This window comes from Piliocolobus tephrosceles, chromosome 8, assembly GCF_002776525.5.
Source record: "Piliocolobus tephrosceles isolate RC106 chromosome 8, ASM277652v3, whole genome shotgun sequence".
Lineage (NCBI taxonomy): Eukaryota > Metazoa > Chordata > Mammalia > Primates > Cercopithecidae > Piliocolobus > Piliocolobus tephrosceles.
The window spans coordinates 64373895-64392723 of record NC_045441.1 but is presented as its reverse complement, the minus strand read 5'-3'; the positions used below and the strand labels follow the sequence as shown (position 1 = coordinate 64392723).

Genomic DNA, 18829 nt, shown 5'->3' with positions numbered 1-18829 from the left:
AAGACATGCTTTTGAAAAAACAACAGATAGAAAAATTTTTGTGTGTGAAATGCTATCTATCATATGTCTAATGAAAATGACAAAAGTAGCAAGAGGATTTACATGTTTAAATTTATTTTGGGTTTTATCTCAAAAGTAAGTTTTAACACATATTATATGATTCCATTTATATAAGTGTCCAAGTAGGCACATCTATAGGACAGCATCACTGAGAGGTAACTGTTTTTAAATAGATGAGCATTGCCAATGGCCAAGAAATCGGGGGTTGTGACAGCCAGAGAGTAAAGGGTGTGGGGTTATTTTGGGGGTGATAAAACGTACTAAAATTGACTGTGGTGATAAGTTGCATAACTTTGTGAATATACCATAAACACATGAATCATATGTTTAAACTGGTGAATAGTGTGGTACATGAAGTATATTAATAAAGCTGATACCAAAAAAAAAAAAAAAAAACAGAAGACTTTTTAAGCTTTCAACTGGATGACCAGCAAACTTTATTCATATATATTGAATCACACCCAGTAAGGAACTAACCTATTGAAAAGAAGTGTGAGCCCTCACTCGCCGCCGACGCCCCGCCGCCGCCCCGCAGAAATGCTTCCCTTACCCACAGTCTTTCGCCAGATAAGACCAGTGTCCAGGGTACTGGCTCCTCATCTCACTCGGGCTTATGCCAAAGATGTAAAATTTGGTGCAGATGCCCGAGCCTTAATGCTTCAAGGTGTAGACCTTTTAGCCGATGCTGTGGCCGTTACAATGGGGCCAAAGGGAAGAACAGTGATTATTGAGCAGAGCTGGGGAAGTCCCAAAGTAACAAAAGATGGTGTGACTGTTGCAAAGTCAATTGACTTAAAGGATAAATATAAAAACAATGGGGCTAAACTTGTTCAAGATGTTGCCAGTAACACAAATGAAGAGGCTGGGGATGGCACTACCACTGCTACTGTACTGGCACGCTCTATAGCCAAGGAAGGCTTCGAGAAGATTAGCAAAGGTGCTAATCCCGTGGAAATCAGGAGAGGTGTGATGTTAGCTGTTGATGCTGTAATTGCTGAACTTAAAAAGCAGTCCAAACCTGTGACCACCCCTGAAGAAATTGCACAGGTTGCTACGATTTCTGCAAATGGAGACAAAGAAATTGGCAATATTATCTCTGATGCAATGAAAAAGGTTGGAAGAAAGGGTGTCGTCACAGTAAAGGATGGAAAAACACTGAATGATGAATTAGAAATTATCGAAGGCATGAAGTTTGATCGAGGCTATATTTCTCCATACTTTATTAATACATCAAAAGGTCAGAAATGTGAATTCCAGGATGACTATGTTCTACTGAGTGAAAAGAAAATTTCTAGTGTCCAGTCCATTGTACCTGCTCTTGAAATTGCCAATGCTCACCGTAAGCCTTTGGTCATAATCGCTGAAGACGTTGGTGGAGATGCTCTAAGTACACTCGTCTTGAATAGGCTAAAGGTTGGTCTTCAGGTTGTGGCAGTCAAGGCTCCAGGGTTTGGTGACAATAGAAAGAACCAGCTTAAAGATATGGCTATTGCTACTGGTGGTGCAGTGTTTGGAGAAGAGGGGTTGACCCTAAATGTTGAAGACGTTAAGCCTCATGACTTAGGAAAAGTTGGAGAGGTCATAGTGACCAAAGACGATGCCATGCTCTTAAAAGGAAAAGGTGACAAGGCTAAAATTGAAAAACGTATTCAAGAAATCATTGAGCAGTTAGATGTCACAACTAGTGAATATGAAAAGGAAAAACTGAATGAACGGCTGGCAAAACTTTCAGATGGAGTAGCTGTGCTGAAGTTTGGTGGGACAAGTGATGTTGAAGTGAATGAAAAGAAAGACAGAGTTACAGATGCCCTTAATGCTACAAGAGCTGCCGTTGAAGAAGGCATTGTTTTGGGAGGGGGTTGTGCCCTGCTTCGATGCATTCCAGCCTTGGACTCATTGACTCCAGCTAATGAAGATCAAAAAATTGGTATAGAAATTATTAAAAGAACACTCAAAATTCCATCAATGACCATTGCTAAGAATGCAGGTGTTGAAGGATCTTTGATAGTTGAGAAAATTATGCAAAGTTCCTCAGAAGTTGGTTATGATGCTATGGCTGGAGATTTTGTGAATATGGTGGACAAAGGAATTATTGACCCAACAAAGGTTGTGAGAACTGCTTTATTGGATGCTGCTGGTGTGGCCTCTCTGTTAACTACAGCAGAAGTTGTTGTCACAGAAATTCCTAAAGAAGAGAAGGACCCTGCAATGGGTGCAATGGGTGGAATGGGAGGTGGTATGGGAGGTGGCATGTTCTAACTCCAAGACTAGTAGTGCTTTACCTTTATTAATGAACTGTGACAGGAAGCCCAAGGCAGTGTTCCTCACCAATAACTTCAGAGAAGTCAGTTGGAGAAAATGAAGAAAAAGGCTGGCTGAAAATCACTATAACCATCAGTTACTGGTTTCAGTTGACAAAATACATAATGGTTTACTGCTGTCATTGTCCATGCCTACAGATAATTTATTTTGTATTTTTGAATAAAAAACATTTGTACATTCCTGATAATGGGTACAAGAGCCACGTACCAATGTACTGCTTTCAACTTAAATCACTGAGGCATTTTTACTACTATTCTGTTAAAATCAGGATTTTAGTGCTTGCCACTAACAGATGAGAAGTTAAGCAGCCTTTCTGTGGGGAGAGAGAATAATTGTGTACAAAGTAGAGAAATATCCAATTATGTGACAACCTTCGTGTAATAAAACTTTGTTTGAAGTTAAAAAAAAAAAAAGAAAAGAAAAGAAGTATGAGATGAGTCAAAAAAATAAATAATACACTACTCCTACTCTCAATAAGCTTATGGTCTTGAAGGGTAGATAAACATGTATACAACCACAATACAGGATAAAGGATTCTGGGTGTACTAAGGTAAAAGACCTGCAGATCAGTGAGGAGGTTTTCAGACGTTACAGTTTAGAGACCTCTTAATAATAATGTAATGCAATAGATATATTTTTAAATTCCTTTTCCATTCATTTCTCAGAATTGCCTGAGATTATTTTGAATAGTTGTAAACTAGTATTGATGGTGAAGGTTCTAATCAGATAATCAGATCAATGTAGAGAGAGTTACTAAAGTTTCTATATGTTTTCAGTGTTGTCAGTTATATGTACTATACTGAGGGAAAATGATTCATTTGTTATAGTTAGATTATTTAAACCCAAGTATTAAAATCACAAAATTACACCAAGTTCATGGCAATTTTATGCTCATTTTGGAGACATGAGAAGGCTGCCTGCTGTCAGGAGTTTTTTTTACTGCTTTTGGATCTTCTGTGAAAGAATTGGCCTGCATATTTGAGTTACCTGGCCCATATCTGCTGAAAAAATGCTGCTATAATTAAAAGACTAGTTATGCTAGACCTAGGACACTTACCTTTGTTTTTCTATAAAATGGGCTGACAGCTACCTCTCAGGGTTGCTTTAAACATTAGGATAACTCTGTAAACACTTTTTAAGAAAACATTTCTCACCATTAATGTTATTTTGAAGCAACAACAAAAATTGAAATTCTAAAATAAGAAAAAAATTGTTTTATTGTGGATTATGTAAATCAGATAATGAAATAAGTTGCATCCACTCTCAAAATTCTGCTAATAGACTCAAGAAAACAACTGCTATTTTAAATAATAATCATACAGTAACATGTTTGAATGTCTTTCTTGTTGAAAAAAATGTTTTATTATAGTCTCATTTAAATCTTTACAGCATCCTATGATGTGACTAGAATTATTCCCTTTAATCATGGAAATGCAAAGCTCACAGATTTAACCAAACTCTTAAGGAATGTTGAAACACAAATTCATGCCTTGTTTTACTTATCATTCATTTATTTATTCATTCATTCAATAAATATTTATAATTTATTCATTCATTCATTTAATAAATGTTTATCACACATTCACTACATGATACTATTCTAGATAATAGGACTCAAATTTGAACAAGAAAGACCCAGTCTATACCTATATAGGGCTTACAAATTTGTAACACTCAGCCTAACTATTTCTTAGAGTTGAAGGGGTTTGATGCAAAACGATTTGCTACTTTAAAAACTCTATAATTTGGGGAAATTTGTTATAAAACAACATGTGGAGAGTAGTAAACAAGCTTACTCCCATAGTAATAAACAGAGTTATGCCCATAGTAATAAACAAGGTTATACCCTGAACAAAGGTGCCCAGCCCAGGACTGAATAGATCCTGAAATCTAGCCCATGCCCTACTTGTCAAGGGTGTACGTGAGCACAGAATTGTGCCAGGCATGAGGGGTGGGAGTTTTCTAGTTTTTAAATACCAGTCTGGTAGTATAATGTCCATATCATTACCAGTCACAATAGTTTACGACCACTATTTAAAATCATAGCGATGCAATTCAAGTTATGTAACTGTAATTTTCCAGTTGAGAATCTTATTGTGGGATCATTTGTTTGAAATGGAGAAAATGCTATGTCCAATTACAAAAAACAAAAAGCGTTTTCTAAAAATTCACATTTTGAACTCATGTCCCATTTTGGTTAAAGATGTTGTATGGAAAATAGTTTGTATTTATTAGACAACAAATGTTATTTGTGCAGTCATGTCTTCAGATTAAGTTTCTATGAGCCTCATTTGCAATCACAGATTAGCTTTAGCTCATTAACTGAAATGAGAAATCTATGTGTTTTCAAATGTGGTCATTTTTGTCTTTTTAAGTTGTAAATCCATGTGCAATTATAAAGTGTTGTTATTATTCCACTTAAATGACAAGTTCTTCAGAGGGTGAGAAAATAGCCTGAAGGGCAAAACACTAATCCATTCTCAGCATTGCACTTTCCATTGGCATTTATGAGGAGAATTGCCAAGGATTGCCTAGGAGACGCATGGCTGAGAGCTTCAGGGAGGCCTAAACCAGCTGCAGAGTGTGAGGTCCTGGGAACTGGAATTCCTGTCTTCCGGGCAGAGTCAGGGGACTCCACCTCTTCTCTGCAGGCAGTCTACCTTTCCACACCCTCTCTTTCCAACTCAGTTTTCCGCTTCCTTTCCCTTCCCTCCTCCAAATTCTTTCTAAATCAGAATCCACATGTGTCAAAGACCCACTTTGTGGCTGATGGCTTTCATTAACTCCTGCCTCCTTTCCAGTACTAAAGGAGAAAAACCACCACCACCAAAAGCCACAGCATCAAAATGCTTAAGCCAGTCTCCTGTTCTAAACCTTCAGATTTCTCATTTCTTTCTAATTTTCTGTTTTATTAAGCTCCACTATTGGAAAGTATGCTTACGACTCCTGCATGCCATAATTGTTAAGACCTGCTTCCTACTGGAGCTTCCAGGAATCAGCATTGGGAACAGGGAGCTCCTCCTTTCGAGAGAGGGTCTCCATATTTCCACAGATATTGCTTTTAAACATTGTCTGCCTTTGTCTTTAGCAGTGGCCCCAATCCACTGCCGATGGCAAAAAGCCAGAGGTGCAGAGGGATGCTGGGAGATGGGGTGGGACTAGGATCTCTAGGGTCCCTTCCTTTGAGCCTCTTTTCCTATAATACCCTTCCAGGTGGGACCACCCCTCCCAAAAGACAAAACAATTCAGCAAAGAAAAAGAACCAACAGTGTTTTTCACTACTGTTCGTCCTGAAAAAGATAATGTTCTGATCCCTCCTCTCTCGATCCTCTGCTTTATCCTAGTTTGCCTTTTACAATCAGGGGTGATTTCCATATTCAGTAAAAAGCACATGGTGTGTGGTGGCCACCAGATTTTTAGTTAAAACAAGATGATGATTAACAACGGAGATGCTGACCTTACTAAGTAAGCTTGACCCAGAGCCTCACAATCCTGGTATCTGATTATTGACAGCTGAACTTCCTTCCACAGGCTGCTCTTTATAGGCTTTTAACTTCTCCATGTCATTTTCTTTTTCCCATATATTAAAATTGGGATGTTGGTCTCTTATTAATTACATCAACTTTCTTCGAAGGCAGCCTTAAAAACATTGAGGTTCATTTAAGTGATTTTAAATACTGCTTTAAAAGTTTACAAAAAAATAACTGGAGCCAATTATTTAGATATCTTTTTTCCCCCTTCTGTCTTGATAATAAGTGGCTTCATACACGTGACTCATGTAAGTCAAGCTTGTGTGGTAAGGTAGTAGAGACATTTTGATATATCATTGGGTAAATGTAAATTGCTTAGATTCAGAATCCCAAATTAAGATAAGCAAGACAGTGCTGGCGCCACTGAGGTGTACACTGTAAGTAGCCTAGAGGGAAGGTGGATTAAATAGTATTAACCTATTGAAAGTGAAAGTGTAGGCAATTTCTCTTCATAGTTTCTAAAAGAATGTGCCCATACATCATAGAAGGCTTTCAGAACATTCAGACACAGGAAACCAATTTCACATCTTAGACATTTAATTTATGTTGATTTTAGTAGCATCAATCCAAAACTCATAAATCCAAAATGTTAAATGTTTCATAGTATAGAAGGAAAAAAGAGAGTTAAAAATAAGATTGCTTCCTTCTAAAATTTAAGAGCTAGGAAACAGTGAATAATAATGATGAAACGCCTTTCAAGTTATTTAATTCAATTTTTTTAAGTTAATTTAAGCAGAGGCTGGGCTAACAGTTCAGATTTCTGATTTTGTGTCATTCAGTTTTGACTTTATGATGAGATGAATGGTCAACCACAAGTCCATAGAGTTTTTAGTATCAATATGTTGTTAATAAGTAATGTAACAGCAGTAAATCCAAGTTTTGTGTTTTATTTAGCTGAAGCTAGTTTTTGAATTTCCATATAGAAGTTACTTAACCAAGGATTAGCAGAAAAAGCCAAGAAATGAAATGAGATGGATAGTAATGTCCTCAGAGGGAAAAGAGAAGACGAAGGGTGCACCTAGAGAAAATGTCATTGAAAGATGTTGGTATATTTTCCATTAACGTCATATGTAAAGGCAGACTCTACTTCCAGATGCTATAATGTGTAACAGGGTTATGAGGTGTCAGATGTGATTCCCCAAGACAGTAACCACAAAGCAGACTTCTGTGCTAAAGCATCTGTGACTTTTTCTTCCTTCTGAGTTCTCATGAAAAACAATTATGCTTTGCTTTTATATCCTTGAAGAGGGTCCTTTTCTTTACTTTCTCTGGCTCGAACTACAATTCATGATCCCTATGGCTCTTTTAAAATCTGTCCTTATTAGTGGTTTGATATACATCTGTTCTATTCCCTGTCCTTCAGTTACAATTATTTACCACTTTAAAATGCTTCTCTTTTAAGAATAAAATTCAGACCATTTTCTGTCACTTAAGAAATCTTTAAAAAAAAATTGTTTTGTCTCTCATTTTCTCCATTACATACATATTTCCTTTCTTTTAAATTTCTCTGTGGCTCCTGGCTCTACATTTTCCTGTATGCCTTTCCTCATTCCTGTAACTTTTGTTTATTATGCACCAGGTGTCTTCCATTGCCTGCTTTATGTCCCTCTAAAGCTTGTGTTTTCCACAGGGAATAGCTATATATAACGCTTTCATTAGCCAGAAAAAGTTGTGTTTATACAACAAATATCATAATGTTTTATTACTACAGAGAAAACTTCCAGATGATTTACCTTTTTAAAGTTTTTATCTAGTTTGTTATCTTTTAAGCATGCACCCACCCCAATCTTCTTTATGTTACAAACTGCTCTTTATAAATATTAATCAGTTTTTTTCAGAGGTTCTAATGCTTACTATTTTCAGGCCTTTATCAAACCTCTTTGTATTTTATGAATAGTCTACAACAGTATTCTTAAATTTCACATGTACATTAAGTGAGCTTCATTTTGAGTGAGGTAGTTGTGCAGTAGCTGGAGCTCTTTCTCTTACTGCCATCTAGTGGTTCTCCTCATTAGTTGTATTTTCAGAAGTATTTCCTAGAAATTGCACGTAGGTAGGCAGAATCCGAATAACTAAAGATGCCCGGCCAGGCACGGTGGCTCATGCCTGTATTCCCAGCATTTTGGGAGGCCAAGGCAGACGGATCACGAGGTCAGGAGTTTGAGACCAGCCTTGCCAACATGGCAAAACCCCGTCTCTACTAAAAATACAAAAATTAGCTAGGTGTGGTGGCAGGCGCCTGTAATACCAGCTACTTAGGAGGCTGAGGCAGGAGAATTGCTTGAACTCGGGAGGCAGAGGGTGCAGTGAACCAAGATCATGCCATTGCACTCCAGCCTGGCAACAAGAGCAAGACTCTGTAAAAAAAAAAAAAAAAAAAAAAAATGCCCAACTGAAAATCATTAAAGTTTTATTTCACGTTGTGCTGAAAAAAATGTTTATTATCATCTAGGATGAATAGGGAAAATACCATTTTTTAAAAAATAAAGCCCTCACAACTTCTAGTTGAAGATGTTTAAAAACACCTATGTGCTGATTCCCAAGGGATATGATGTCAGAAGTGCCAGGGCTTCTTCTGCATCCACATGCCTCCTTCTTCCAACAACTGCATTAGGAAGTGCGGTTTATCGCAAATCCTAGCACCTGCACACCAGGATCTCAGAAGTGCACGTGCCTGGCCAGAGATAGACAAAATGCAAGAGCCACATCTGCTCAGCTTTGGTCCTGCTGAGATCTGAAACTACTATTGACACATTCTGAGCTATGAGCAATGGTGTGGAGAAAATAAATTCTGTTAGAGCAAGATGTTGTGTCTCTGCCTATCTTCACGCATGCACCCTTGTGAACCTGGAGACCAAAAGAAGACTACCAAGTGATATTTTAATAAAACGTAGCCTCAAAACTCCAATAGAGCTGATATCTAGTTCTTCATTTACTAATTTATTTATGACATGTTAAAAATTTCCCTCATTTGTGGCAGATTTGGGTCAATGATATGATCATAGCCCTTAGCACAGTTCCTAGTAGACAGCAAGCACTTGGTTATTACTTGTTGAATGAATGAATTTAGCAGATAGAAAAATTAACTGCTGCTCTAAGTAAAGGTTTAATGGGTCTATTGCTGGATATGAGAAGAGCTTTATAAGTTCTTATGTTTTACATGAATCTCTTAATTTTTTGTATTTTATAAGTGATATGTGAAACTGACTTTGAAATCTGACATTTTATTTTGGATTCTTCATTTGCAGGTCTATACCAAAATCCTTTGTGCCAATATAACCTGTATCGTTTATATATCATCTACCACCTTCCAGGAGTGGAGCTGCTTGACCGAAATCGTAAGGACCCTTCCTTCTTGCAAAGAAATATTTGAGAAGTAGTCTTATAGCTCAGTGGTTAGAAATGAAGACTACCTTTGAAAATATGTTTTTGTAAAAAATATACCTTTGAATAATTGTCTTTGTAAATGAAAGTTTTTCAATTATTATTTTTGAAAGATTTGCTCTCTAAAATGTGCCCTGATTTAGAAATTCATGTCTCTTTACTACTTTATTAGAAAGGCCCTCTAATTGAGCGTGAGGAAAGTGGTCCTTCTGGTCCTGGTTTTGACATTAACATGTTGGATGCCAAATCGTTTACCTCCCGGCACCTTAGTTTCTTATCTCAAAAGTGAGGGAATTGGAATAAATCTCATAAGGCCTATTTAAGTTCTAAAAGTCATGCTTTTTAAAATTCTGTAAATATGTATATATTGAAACATACAATGAATGATGACTTCTTTATGAATACACCTTGAAGACAGCATGTCAGATTTCTATATGCCACATGCACACACACACAATCAACCTCAGCATATTACACTTAACATTTTTTGAGACCTATTTTGCCCCCAAATGCTATATTATCTATATACTTACCTTTCTGTCTCTACAGGTTTGAACATTCTTAATAATTTATTACTGAGTAACCACTTTCTATAGGATACATCAGAAACTTACGGTTTTACCTCTCCTTTCTAATAGCCTTGAGGAAATGAAAGGATGTTTCATGCTAAAATTTTAATCATCCTTGGTGATGTGTTAAAGGGTGTTTGGGATGCATTAGACTGAAGGATTAAGCTCTGTCTTGTGACATATGGGGTGTATATTGAGTGCTTGTAAGATTAGGGAAATAACTGTGATAGCCCCTTTACAAATCAATTTTGATAGGATGTTCACATATAACATAGTTTAGATAAATACATTCTTGAAAGTATTCAGTTCTATTTTGAATCACTCTGCCTATTTATAACGCTATGCAATAACATTACTTTTTGCATTTATCAGAAGTTACAGAAAAAGAAAGAAGATCAATGATTACCATTTTTAACCATAAAAAGGCTCATATCGTTCAATCAATAGCATTCAGAGGAAAAGTAGATGCTTCATGGGATCCTAAATCACCATTTAAGCAAAAACCAGTCCAGAGAGTACCTTCAGGTATTTTGAAAAAAAAAAAAAAAAATTAAATGAAATTAAAACTTCTCAAACTTTTGGGTAATTTGATTGTAATAATAGCAACTACAATTTACAATAAACTCAAGTATCTAAATAATGGCATAATTTCTAATATATTTGCTAACTTTATAATGATTTTAGTCCAGTTAAAGTAGGTATGCAATTTTCATCCTCACTCATGCATGTGACAAATGGGGTGCTGTGATAATAATGAGATAATACATTGAAGCCTCTATCCCAGTATCTAACACAGTATAAAGGGCTCAATAAATAAGTTGTTGTGATTTTTATTACTACTGACATGGATGATTTTACCAATTAAGGCTATATAATTTTTGATAATATAGAAAAAATACGAAGAAGAAATAAAGATCATCTGCAATTCTGCCATCCAGAAATAAGCACTGGTAATATTTTGATTATACTCACATACAGGGTCATTATATGCAAGTATAACTTGAATATTTTCAGGATGTTTCCTTAGTAGGAATTTAATTTCATATTTGTAACAGAAATGAAAAAATAGGGGTTTAGTTTTTTCAGTCAGCAAAGAATACAAAAATAGGGTATCTAGGATTAGTGTAAAGTTCTATGATGTCATCAGTGTTTGAGGATATATCTGTCTTTTGTTCTGCTACTCTTAGTGTGCTTTATGATTACAAGGTGGTTGGTATACCACCAAGCCTTACATCTCCATTCCAGGGAGGAAGAGAGGGTGGATGAGAAAAGGTGCAAAGGTAAAATCCTTGTCTTTATGACACTTTGCCAATGAGACAACATACATTTTTTAAAAAACCAAATCAATTATTTAGAAATAAAGGAGAAATTGAATTGAAAAATAGTTTGGAAGAAATTACCCAGAATGCTACATGGAGAAAGAAAGTGATAGAAGATATGAATTAGATATTGAGAAAAGGAGAGACATTAGAAAGAGAAGGTCCAATATAAGTTTAGTAATAGTTCCTGAAAAACAAATTATAGATAGAAATTGAGCAGAAGGTAATGTTTAAAGTGATAATGGCTGGAAAATTTCCCAAACTGATAAATAAATTCTTAGACCGACCAGACAATTACCAGAATTGGCAAAGAATTCGTAGATACACCAGAAAAAATGAATCCAAACACAAAAAAGACACATAACAACAACAACAACGAAAGTCTTCACCAAAGGCAAAACCATCTTAAAGCAGTCAGAAAGAAAACCCAGATGACCTACAAAAGAATAACATAGAGATTCACCACAAACTCCCCAGCTATAATCGTGGAAGTCAGAAAACAGTGATCAGAAGTTTTTTCATCAAAACCACAATGAGATACCATCTCACACCAGCTGGAATGTAGATCATTAAAAAGTCAGGAAACAACAGATACTGGAGAGGATGTGGAGAAATAGGAACACTTTTACACTGTTGGTGGGAGTGTAAATTAGTTCAGCCATTGTGGAAGATAATGTGGCATTTCCTCAAGGATCTAGAACCAGAAATATCATTTGACCCAGCAATCCCATTACTGGGAATATACCTAAAGGATTAAAAATCATGCTACTATAAAGACACATGCACACGTATATTTATTGCAGCACTATTTACAATAGCAGAGACTTGGAACCAACCCAAAGACCCATCAATGATAGACTGGATAAAGAAAATGTGGCACATATACACCATGGAATTCTATGCAGCCATAAAAAAGGATGAGTCCATATCCTTTGCAGGGACATGGATGAAGCTGGAAACCATCATTCTGAGCAAACTAACACAAGAACAGAAAACCAAACACTGCATGTTCTCACTCATAAGTGGGAGTTGAACAATGAGAACACATGGACACAGGGAGAGGAACATCACACACTGGGGCCTGCTGGGGGCTGGGGGTCCGGGGGAGGGATAGCATTAGGAGAAATACCTAATGTAACGGACAGGTTGATGGGTGCAGCAAACCACCATGGCACATGCATACCTATGTCACAAACCTGCATGTTCTGCACATGTTTCCCAAAACTGAAAGTATACGAAAATGTGTATATATATTTACAGTTGTCTAACTCACCAGGCATGGTGGCTCACGCTCGTAATCCTAGTACTTTGGGAGGCTGAGGCAGGCGGATCATTTGAGGTCAGGAGTTTGAGACCAACCTGGCCAACATGGTTAAACCTGTCTCTACTAAAAATACAAACTTAGCCAGACATGGTAGTGGGTGCCTGTAATCCCAGCTACTTGGGAGGCTGAAGCAGGAGAATCGCTTGGACCCAGGAGTTGGAGGTTGCAGTGAGCTAAGATCGCATCACTGCACTTTAGCCTGGGTGACAGAGCAAGACTCTGCCTCAGAAAAAGAAAGAAAAGGAGGGAGGAAGGGAGAGAGGGAGAAAGGAAGGAAGGGAGGGAGAGAGGGAGGGAGGGAGGGAGGAAGGAAGGAAGGAAGGAAGGAAGGAAGGAAGGAAGGAAGGAAGGAGAAAAAGAGAAATATTTATAGTCTATTCTCTCTGAAGCCTGCTACCTGGAAGCTTCATCTGGATGATAAAGCCTTGGTCTCCACAACCCCTTTTCGTAACCCATTCATTTCTGTTGATAATAACTCTTTCAACCAGTTGCCAATCGGAAAATGTTTAACTCTACCTTCTGACCTGGAATAACAGCACTCACCCTGCTTTGAGTTGTCTTGCCCATCCAGATTGAACCAATCTAAATCTTACATGTATTTGATTGATGTCTGTTATCAGAGTAGACCATGCTGTGGAAGGAAAGGAGTCTTTAGGTAGAAAATCTCCCCTCTTAAAAACGTTAATGCACACAATAACAAACAATGCAAGGTCAGCCCCCGCAATCTATTTTTCAGTGCTATAATTATTATTGGTGTGATCGCCACTTTTAGGGCTCTACATTTCTTTTGTTTAACCAGACTGCTGAAAAAACTATAATCGTTTTTTAAATTCTCTTGGCTCCTTTTCATATTGAACCTCCAAAAACAAAATCAGGAGCAGAAAACATAGGGAGAGTATTTTATTGCATTTGAAACTTTTTCTTCTTAATTAACAGATACATTGACTAAAGCCTCTAATAATTGACAGGACAATTATTATAAATCTACTCATTTTCTGCAAAAGGTCACTATATCATAACAACTAAAAAGTATTTTTAGCCCAGAGTATGGCTTATTTTAGCATACTTTAATTAAGCAAACATTTATAATAAAACACACTATGTAAATTTTTTAAATTTATCCATATTGTTTTGTAGCTTCTATATTTGTTTTGTTATAAATCTTACCTTATTGTGACTTTCTAAAAAATCATTAGAGTAATTCTAAGAGAAATATGAATTATTTTATTGAAAAGAAATTACACTTAAAAATGTTTATGAGGCAATCATAAAGCCACATTTTGATTTTATTATCCTTAATCTAAAGTTGAGAAAGAAATCAATTATATTTCTAATATCTTAAGAAGCAAGATCAATTTTAAGTTTTCTTCAAATCCCATCTATCAGTCCTTATCAAATAAGTATGGTTAAAAGGGTTGTGCAAATTTTCATTACAATGTCTCTGGGTTTTATTGCAAGATAGCCAGTATTCTCAGAACCAAAACACTTTGGGCTTCTACCTGGCATTAAGGAAACTGATTTGCAGATTTTTCACCAATTACCTTTATCTAGATGTAGAAAGACATTAAGGGGAATTTAAAATAAAACACCAACAAGCTTTTAAAATGTCCATTAGTGGTTCAAAAGTGAAGCTGCTAGATTTCCACCATGTTTGCTCAACACAGAGCTCCAGGTGCTGAGCCCAAGCTGGGGTATAGTGTTGCAGAGCCTGGGCCTGGTAGCTGAGGCATGTACTACTCAGGAAAAGAGAAGGGTAAGGATAAAAAGGAAGACCAGGCAGACTATTTAACAAATAGCAATTCACCAAACAGTGCATCGGTACAGACAAGGCAGGACAGAATCCAGAGAAAACAGATAATTGCACATCCAGAAGAGTAAATGCCAACTCCTACCTATGCATGAAGGTTCGGGTAGGTTTTAGAGGTCAATGTGAGATCTAGAGATTGTTTGGCATAGGTCTGAGCAATTGAGGGAGCTGTGTAGATGCAGAAGAATTTGTGAAGGCAAAAATCAGCAGTCAACAGAGCTTCCATGTTGCATAACTTCAATGGACATTCTTTGCACAGAAAACATTTACTGAGGCACCCCCAGAATTGTGCCATGAAGTAGCCCTGGGCCAAAGAGATAAACTAGAGCTACTATCTAAGGGAGATACCATATACAAAAATAGATTCCAGAGAGATTGAATATCTAAATGTAAATAAAATCAAAAAGTACTGGAAGAAAATACTTTCATAATCCCAAATTGAAGGCCAATCAAAGCCTCACACAAAACCCAGAGGCCATCAAAGAGAAATGTTGACAGATTTAACTACATAAAAACGAAAAACAATTACGCATATCCCATAAATATGTACAAATAGCATGTATCCATAATAATTAAAAATAAAAAGCATCATATAGAAAGAAAATTAAAATGCAAGATTGGAGGAAGTCTTTATAACATATATAATAGGCAAGAGTTAACACCCATAATTTCTAAAGGACATCTCCAAGTCAATTTAAAAATCCCAGTAGAAAACAAAATAAATGACATGGACAAGACATATGTACAAAGAAAGAAATGTAAATAATGATCAGCTTCACTAATGATCAAATAAATGGAAATCAAAACAATGAGATACCATTTTCATCCAACAAGTAGGCAGAAGTTTTAAAGGGTTGTTAAAGATGAGGGGGAAAGAGCACAATTCATGTTATTGATGGGAATGTAAACTCGTTCAACTCTCTTGGATGACCATATGGCAGTATCCACCAACATACGAAATGTGCAAACCATTTGACACAGCAACTAAATTTGATCTCTCCCTTACAGAAGTGCTTGCACATATGGACAAAGAAAAAATATATGGGTATAAGTCTGCATGTTGCAACATTTTTTATAATAGCAAAAGTAGTAGAAACAATTTAAATGGTCATTCATAGGAGAATGTTAAATAGACTATGGCACATTTGTATAATACAAACTATTCCATTATAGAATCAATCCATAATATATTTGGGGATATTAAAAACACCTTGACAAGGCAGGCAGATCACCTGAAGTTTGAGACCAGCCTGGCCAACATGGTTGAAATTAAAAATACAAAAATTAGCTGGGCGTGGTAGTAGGAGCCTGTAATCCCAGCTACTCAGAAGGCTGAGGCAGGAGAATCACTTGAACCCAGGAGGCAGAGGTTGCAGTGAGGCAGAGGTTGCAGTGAGCCAAGATCATGCCACTGCACTCCAGCCTGGGCAACAGAGAGACTCCGTCTCAAACAAAAACAAAAAACAAAAACCACACTCATTGAAAAAGTAGTGTACTATGAGTAATAACAAAACTAGAATTTTGTCAACAAACAAATCTCTATGTAGAGGTACATGTATACATGTGAGTACATATGTGACATACAGGCTGGAAACATACAAAACTTTTAATAGTGATACTTAATAGTAGTAAGAGGAAGTGGAAAGGTTAAAGGGAAATTTCCCTTTTTGCTCACTATTTTCTTTATTGTTTATATTCATTATAAGTAAAGTACGTGCTTTTTGTAATTAAAAACATAGAAGAGAACAGGGGAATCCTGTCATTTTTTGACAATATGGATGACACTGGAGAGCATTATACTAAATGAAATAAGACAGACACAGAAGAACAAATACTGCATGATCTCACTTATATATGGAATTAAAATAGTCAAACTCATAGAAGCAGAGAGTAAAATGGTGGTTGCCAGGCGCTGTGGGAAAAGGGGAAGTGGGGAGATGTTAGTCAAAATGTACAAAGTTTAAATTATATTACACAAATGAATAAATTCTGAAGATCTTACGTAATGTGATGATAGCTAGCTGTATTGTATACTTGAAATTTACCAAGAGGGTAGATCTTAAGTATTCTCACCAATACACACAAAAAATGGCAGAGGTCTGGCTGATGAATATGTTAATTAGATTGTGGTGATTATTCACAATGAATACATATATTAAAACATCAAGTTGTACACCTTAAATATATGCAGTTTTTATTTGTCAATTATACCTCAATAAAGCTGGGAGGAAAATGTAGAAAAAGATAGCCTAGGATGATCCGAAATACATGAGAGACTTTTGTCAGCCACTTATGAAGGGAACAATGCTATGAATTCTAAGGCAGAGAGGCTGTGTTGTCGCTGCTGCTTGTGGAATGGCAAGAGCTGATACTGTGGGCTTTACTGGCACAACAGGTGCTGGTAAAATCCACCTCTGGACGGGCACTAGGCTTTCTGGAGGGAAATCAACAAAGCAGTGACCGTCTCTGGAAGACAGCGTAAGAAATCCAGGTTTTGAGGACTAGTCTTGGAGCTTCAAAGCTAGGAAGATCTAGATTCCTGTGATCTAGTATTTGTTTATTCTATTTCTTTACAGTTAATGCCAAGAATCCAAATAGTTGAAATGTTCCTAAATATTTCTCCTCATTTGGACTGTTAGTCCATTTATAGATGCATGTGCCTTTCAGAAGAAAAGGGATAGGTTTCAGTATCTTATATCAGCCTCAGTATATTAATTACAAAAATTTCCACTTGGATTCTATTGGTACATTATAAATTGACTAAGCTTTCCATTCTCAGGGTTTTGAAATTTATATTGTATTAAAAAATTTGCCTCAAAACCTAAGGCAAAACCCAGTATATCTAAGAGAAAGTTTTGCTTTGGAGTTAGATAAAAAGGGATTTTTGACAGATTGAACTATTTGTGTAAAGGATAACTTGAAAACAGAAAGCCCTGTTTTATACTTTTCCTTTATAGCATTGTTCTGTTGTTTTTAAATGCTGGATAAATATTTTAAAATACTAACTTTAAAATGTATTTTTTTTTAGATTTTGGATTTGCAAGTAATGTAGACAAGTAAGTAATTTTATCTATATATTTATTATCAGATTATTTCATAATTGTGTTGTCCCTTTAAATCATCTCCATTTCCTAAAATAGATTTTAATGAGTTAAAAAATGACTCACTCTTCAATAGATGAGAAAAATTGGTAGGTCTTTCTGTGATGAATGAGTTCAAGCTCTATATTCATATTTGACATATTTGGGCTTTTAATATTACTATCAAAATCCCAAATAAGTACAAAGATAATTTGATGCTTAGAAAAATAAACTTCAGCCGGGCGCAGTGGCTCATGCCTGTAATCCCTGCATTTTGGGAGGATGAGATGGGCAGATCACCTCAGTTCAGGAGTTTGAGACCAGCCTGGCCAACATGGTGAAAACCTGCCTCTACTAAAAATACAAAATATTGGCCGGGCGTGGTGACAAGCGCCTATAATCCCAGCTACTTGGGAGACTGAGGCAGGAGAATTGCTTGAACCCAGGAGGCAGAAGTTGCAGTGAGCCTAGATCACGCCACTGCACTCCAGCCTGGGTGACAGAGTGAGACTCTGTTTCAAAAAATAAAATAATAAAAACTAAACCTTAACTATTAGCTATTCTGAAAGTGGGGCTTTACATTCCTTGTTTAGCTATTCTCTAAATATGTTCAGTCATAGCAGTTATCATGTAGACTTACATTTTATATTCATTGGAATTTACATTTCCAAAAGCAAGTACCTCACTAAAAGTTCATAGAAGACTTTTTAAATTCATAAATACTGATGAATTTAGAGTCATCATTCATTTTTATTTTTTCACTTAAGATTTTTTTTTTTGGATACAGTATGGAATATTATCTCCACATGTATTTATAAAATATGGCATAATGTAGAAAAAACTTAGGAATATAGTGAACTTAAGATAATAATATGTATATATCTATAAATATTTTAATCATCTCATTTAACATGGTTTTAAAACATGACTGCATGAGTATGTGAGACCTTAACTGTAATAGTTGATCCCCAAATATGTTCAGATACTATAAAGTAAACAATATATACAATAAAAATAGTGTCACTTAGCCTGAAAGTCATTTGTCAGTGGAGCCTGCAAATTATTTGTTAGTGGTACTATACTACAAATAACACAGAAAAACATGGCATTAATGCATTTGAATGAAAATGTCGTTTTGATCAAATTTTCATTTTTGATTGCTTTTTTTCTGACATAATTGCTTTTTTTGCAGAACTGTGTTTGATGACCCAGAAGATGCTGTTTTTGTGAGGTCCATGAAGAGATCAGTGATGACTTTGACCTCTATGAACTGGAACACAGTTCCAACACGAGAGGAAAGATACCTTGAAGAGGAAGGCACAGAACCGGCTCAAATGCTCACAGTTACATTGAGATAAGCCCTGGTATTTCTAGAAATCATAGTGGTTTTCAGCTGTATATTAAACTTCCCCATGACTTAGCGTATTACATACT

General features: G+C 36.2%; 1 protein-coding gene and 1 pseudogene across 2 annotated transcripts in view; both read left to right on the top strand.

Moving 5' to 3' along the window:
- LRRC72 (leucine rich repeat containing 72) overlaps positions 1-18829 on the top strand; it is a 51941-nt gene extending 33112 nt beyond the window's left edge. The window contains exons 6-9 of the mRNA XM_023215907.2: positions 9161-9250; positions 10238-10390; positions 17344-17371; positions 18588-18829. Of these exons, the coding sequence (XP_023071675.1) occupies positions 9161-9250; positions 10238-10390; positions 17344-17371; positions 18588-18753 (437 nt within the window). The 3' untranslated portion in view covers positions 18754-18829. The remainder of the gene's footprint in view (positions 1-9160; positions 9251-10237; positions 10391-17343; positions 17372-18587) is intronic.
- LOC111545026 lies at positions 565-2566 on the top strand (annotated as a pseudogene). Its single transcript, XR_002732319.3, has one exon. The product of XR_002732319.3 is annotated as a 60 kDa heat shock protein, mitochondrial pseudogene (transcript).